Source organism: Parus major, chromosome 27, assembly GCF_001522545.3.
Source record: "Parus major isolate Abel chromosome 27, Parus_major1.1, whole genome shotgun sequence".
NCBI classification, from domain to species: Eukaryota; Metazoa; Chordata; class Aves; order Passeriformes; family Paridae; genus Parus; species Parus major.
Window position 1 is genome coordinate 560899 of NC_031796.1, and position 4572 is coordinate 565470.

A 4572-nucleotide genomic window follows, 5' to 3' on the forward strand; every position below is an offset into this window, starting at 1 on the left:
GCCAAGTACAAGGCACGGGAGGCGGCGATGAAGGCGCAGTCGGAGAAGAAGCACGGCTCGGATAAAGAGGAGCGTGGGAAGCTGCCCGAGTCTCCCAAAACTGCCGAGGAGATCTGGCAACAGAGCGTCATCGGGGACTACCTGGCTCGTTTCAAGGTGAGCAGTGGGCTGGGGAAGAGGCTGGAGGTGGGGCCCAGACGTAGCACCCCAATGTCCCAGGGTTTTTGGGTGCATCTGATGCATCGTGGTGGTTCTGTCCCACAGAATGACCGGGGCAAAGCACTGAAGGCCATGGAGGCCACTTGGAACAACATGGAGAAGAAAGAGAAGCTGATGTGGATCAAGAAGGCGGCGGAGGATCAGAAGCGATACGAGGTGGGTCTCTGCCCCGTCCTGTCCCTCGCTGTGCCCCTTGGCCAGCGCTGCCCCTCTCCCTGACCCTGTCTCTCCTGTGGCTCAGAGGGAGCTGAGCGAGATGCGGGCCCCTCCGTGCTCCACCAACTCCACCAAGAAAATGAAATTCCAGGGAGAGCCCAAGAAACCCCCCATGTGAGTACCTGGGGTGTGAAAAACTGGGTCTGGCTGTGCTGCTGGGAAGAGCCTGGAACAAGAGGAGGGAGGCTGGGCTGGACCCTGGTGGGGCTGGACGGGGTTATGGACACCTGGGTTGTCTGTAGCCACTGTCCCAGCCCGGTCCCTGCGCTCTCCCCGTGCAGGAACGGTTACCAGAAGTTCTCCCAGGAGCTCCTGTCCAACGGGGAGCTGAACCACCTCCCGCTGAAGGAGCGCATGGTGGAGATCGGCAGCCGCTGGCAGCGCATCTCCCAGGGCCAGAAGGACCACTACAAAAAACTGGCAGAGGAACAGCAGAAACAGTACAAGGTGCACCTCGACATCTGGCTCAAGGTGGGTGCTGGATCCCGATGCCTGGTGCGAGTCTCTGAGGGATCCTGTGCTTTTGGGGAGGGTGCTCAGCATGGGCTCTGTTCCCAGCCCTCTTCCGGAAACCATTTTTTGACATTTTGTAACTGAAAAGGATAAAAGTTACACACAGGAGGAGGCTGTGCCCTGTGCTAGAGCCCTTTCCTTCTCCATCCCCCACTGCTCGGTGCCTGCCCATCCCTGACCGTGTCCCTGTTCCCACAGAGCCTCTCGCCCCAGGAGCGGGCTGCGTACAAGGAACACATTTCCAACGTGAGTATCCCTGTGGGGCTGCCATGGTGGGATCCCGGGAGTTTGGGGATGGGGTGGCATTGCTGGGGCTCGGGGCTGGGCTGGAGAACCTGGGGGCTCAGGGCTGGGCTGGAGAACCTGGGGGCTCAGGGCTGGGCTGGAGAACCTGGGGGCTCAGGGCTGGGCTGGAGAACCTGGGGGCTCGGGGCTGGGCTGGAGAACCTGGGGGCTCGGGGCTGGGCAGGCTCAGTCCTGAGTGAGCTTTGGATGTGCCACACTCCAGAGAGCCCCTCCAGTGGGGATTTGTCCCCGTGGCAGCTCAGCAGTGGGGTTTTCTCTGGGCTGGACGCTGGGAAGGAGCTGAAGCTGAGCCCTAAAGGGTTTTGTTTTGTTCCCACAGAAGCGCAAGAGCATAGGGAAGATCCGGGGTCCCAACCCCAAGATGAAGCCAACCATGCAGTCCAAGTCGGTGAGTCACAACAGCCCCGTGGGGCCACCCGGGCCCCCCTCCCTGCGGAGCGTGTCGGGGGACCCACACCCCTTCTTTGGGGCATCCCTTGTGTTTCCAGCTGCCTGCCCTGTCCTCCAGACTGTAAACTTTCCCCAAGTCCCTGCTCAGAACCCAGCCAGGTTGGATTTGGACCCCTGGTACCCCCTCGAGGAGCCTTTTTGGTGCAATTCTCAGCATTAATGGGGAGAGGCTCCCAGGAAGGTGTGGGATAGGGAATCAGCTGATCTGCTCAATGGCTGGAGGAACACAAAGGGAAATGGTCCAGGATGGGCTGGGAGCTGCACCCATGGAGGTCCAGGGACTCAGCAAGCCCCTCCTGTCCTGCAGGAGTCAGAGGACGATGACGAGGAGGAAGAGGAGGAGGAAGATGATGATGAAGATGAGGATGATGATGATGACAACGGTGACTCATCAGAGGAAGGCGGCGACTCCTCAGAGTCCAGCAGTGAGGAGGAGAGCGAGGATGGGGACGAGGTGAGGCCGTGGCACGGGGAGGGCACGGGGCCCCCCTCCCCCTGGGCTCAGATAGATCCGTGGCAGAGGAGCCCCCGGGAAGCAGGGGGACACGGGAGGAGAAGGGGAGCAGGATCCCCCCGGTGAGGGCACGAGGAGCAGCCGCGGGGCATAGTCAGGAGCAGCCTCGGGACTGTAGAGGTGCGGGGGGGTGTGCAGAGCCCCCAGTGAGCAGAGAAAAATCTCCTGTCTTTTTCCTGGTGGAGATACTGAGTCTGGTCTCGGCTCCGTTTGCGCCAGTGTGAATGCCGAGTAAGTCACCAGAGTCAAAGCTTTACACCGGTGCAACTGAAATCAGAGTATGCTGGATGGCGCTGGGGCCAGAAACCGTGTCCGTGCCTTGTGCTCGCCACCGGACAGGTGAGGTGTTTCCACCCCCTCGCTGGTCTCAGCTCACGCCTCTTCCTTCCCTGGCTTTAGAGGGGGGAAACTGAGGCACGAGGCGGGTCGGGTAGCCTCCCTCGGATCGTGTAGCGAGGCAGTGGCAGAGGTGAGGGCAGGACCCCGCGCGCTGCTCCGGCACGTCCCCCCCAGCACCCCGAGCTGAGCCCCTGCAAACTCTCCTGGCTCCTGCCCCGCGTCCCTCCTCCAGCCCCGGATCCGGGGGGCAGCCACGGGAGGGGGGGGTCGCACCCCGGCGGGGAGGGGAGCAGGGGACACGGGGGTGACGATGGACTAACCCTGCCCTGACCTCCCCCTCCTCTCTGCCACCCGCCTCCCAGAACGACGAGGATGACGAGGACGAGGATGATGAGGACGAGGATGACAACGACTCGGAGGGCAGCAGCAGTTCCTCCTCCTCCTCGGGGGACTCTTCCGACTCCGACTCCAACTGATCGGCCAAGCTCTTCGTAACGTCGTTTGGTTTCTCGGTTTCGGTCCCAGATCTCCCCCGCAGCCCCTCGAAATCCTTCCTCCTCTTCCTCCTGCCCCCCCGTGGGACCCCCAGCGCGGGGAGCGGGGGCCGGGGGGCCCCTCCACCGAGCTCACACTACGGAGGGGAATCAGGGGCTGCTTCCCCCAGGCTGGGGGGCGAGGAGAGAGCCCCCCACCCCTGCCCCCGCTTCACTCCCGAGGGGAAGCGATTTTTTTTTTTGGAATTTCATCCTTTCCAGGGAGGTGTCTCTCCATCCCTACTCCCATAACCCCCTCGCTACCAGCTCTGGACTTTGTAGAAAGAGAAGAAAAACACACAGGAAAAAAACCAACAAACAAAAAAACCAACAACACCCCCCACACTTTTTTTTTAATTAAAAAAACCCAGAAATGGGAGGAAAATCCCGTCCCCGCGCAGCCCCTGGGGCAGCGGGCGCGGAGCGCGAGCCGAGGGGCTCAGGACTCAGCCGATGGGACGATGCCTCCCTGCAATCCCCCCAGCCCTCTGCGCACCCCCAGCATCTTGGGGGTCCTCCCCACCCCTGAAAAAACCTTGTACAGTCTGGAAACTGCCCCGGGAGCTGCCCGGGCTCTCCACATCCACGGCACTTGGGAGCGGGCGGTGTCCCCGCGGGGCTGGGGGTGTGAGTGTGTGCGGGGGGCTCCGGGGCCGCCCCCGCCCCGCCCGCGGCTCAGCGTGACCAAGGGGGGGCTCGGGGTCCCCCCGCTCTGTTGTCGGTGGTTGTTGTGCCGTTGTATTTTATTTTATTTTTTTTTGTTGTTGTTTTTTTTTTTTTTTTCCTTTTTATAAAACGAGAAAGATCCCATCTTTTATTTTTCATTTTCTCCCTCCCCGTTTTTCCCGCTACCCCTTTTCCCTCCCCTTTCCTCCCCCAGCCCCCCATTTTCCTCTCTGTCTCTGGTGAAGCTGCTCCTCTCCCTTCATTCCTGGGGGGCACCAGAGCTCCCCTCGCCCCAGTTAACCCCAGTAACCTCCAGTTCACACCCCCCGGGGGGGTCCCACCCCTTCCCGGGCCGTGCTGTAAATATTGGTGTGGTTTGGGTTTATTTTGGGGGGTCAACGCCCCCTTCCCCGGGAGGGGGACGGGGCCGCAGGGGCTGGGGTGGGTGCAGGGGGGGCCTGTCCGGGGTCCCCCCCATTTTTTTAAGCAGACACGAGCACCAGCAATCCCACGGCACCGCCCTGCAGGGTTCTGTCCCCCCACCCCTGCCACCCCCCAGAGACCCACTCAGTGTTATTGGGGACCCCCCCAGACCCCCACTCTAATTGGGGGGGGTCTCAAGATTTGTTTTATCTGTTCCCCCCCCCCCATCCTGTTCCTGGAGAGGAGCTGGGCTGGGGGACAGGATTTGGGGGGTCCCAGAGAAGGGGATGGGGGATTTGAGGGTTTTTTTTCTCTCTAGGGCTGTGATTTAGCCATTTTTCTCTCCCCCCAAATCTCTGCAGGGCTGGGGGGCAGAAGGGGGGGCCATGCTGC

General features: G+C 61.6%; 1 protein-coding gene across 8 annotated transcripts in view; it reads left to right on the forward strand.

The window, feature by feature from the left end:
• Positions 1-3887, forward strand: part of UBTF (upstream binding transcription factor) — a 13886-nt gene extending 9999 nt beyond the window's left edge. For 3 of the 8 annotated variants that reach the window (XM_015651267.2, XM_015651269.2, XM_015651270.1), the window contains 9 exons: positions 1-156; positions 265-375; positions 461-549; positions 717-906; positions 1147-1194; positions 1574-1642; positions 2012-2158; positions 2438-2557; positions 2920-3887. In XM_015651267.2, coding sequence (XP_015506753.1) covers positions 1-156; positions 265-375; positions 461-549; positions 717-906; positions 1147-1194; positions 1574-1642; positions 2012-2158; positions 2438-2557; positions 2920-3033 — 1044 coding nt within the window. In that variant the 3' untranslated portion in view covers positions 3034-3887. Of the gene's footprint in view, positions 157-264; positions 376-460; positions 550-716; positions 907-1146; positions 1195-1573; positions 1643-2011; positions 2159-2403; positions 2558-2919 lie in introns of those variants that run through there. The other 5 variants (XM_015651272.2, XM_015651274.2, XM_015651268.2 and 2 more) reach the window with 4 other exon arrangements.
• The last annotated feature ends 685 nt before the right edge of the window (positions 3888-4572 follow it).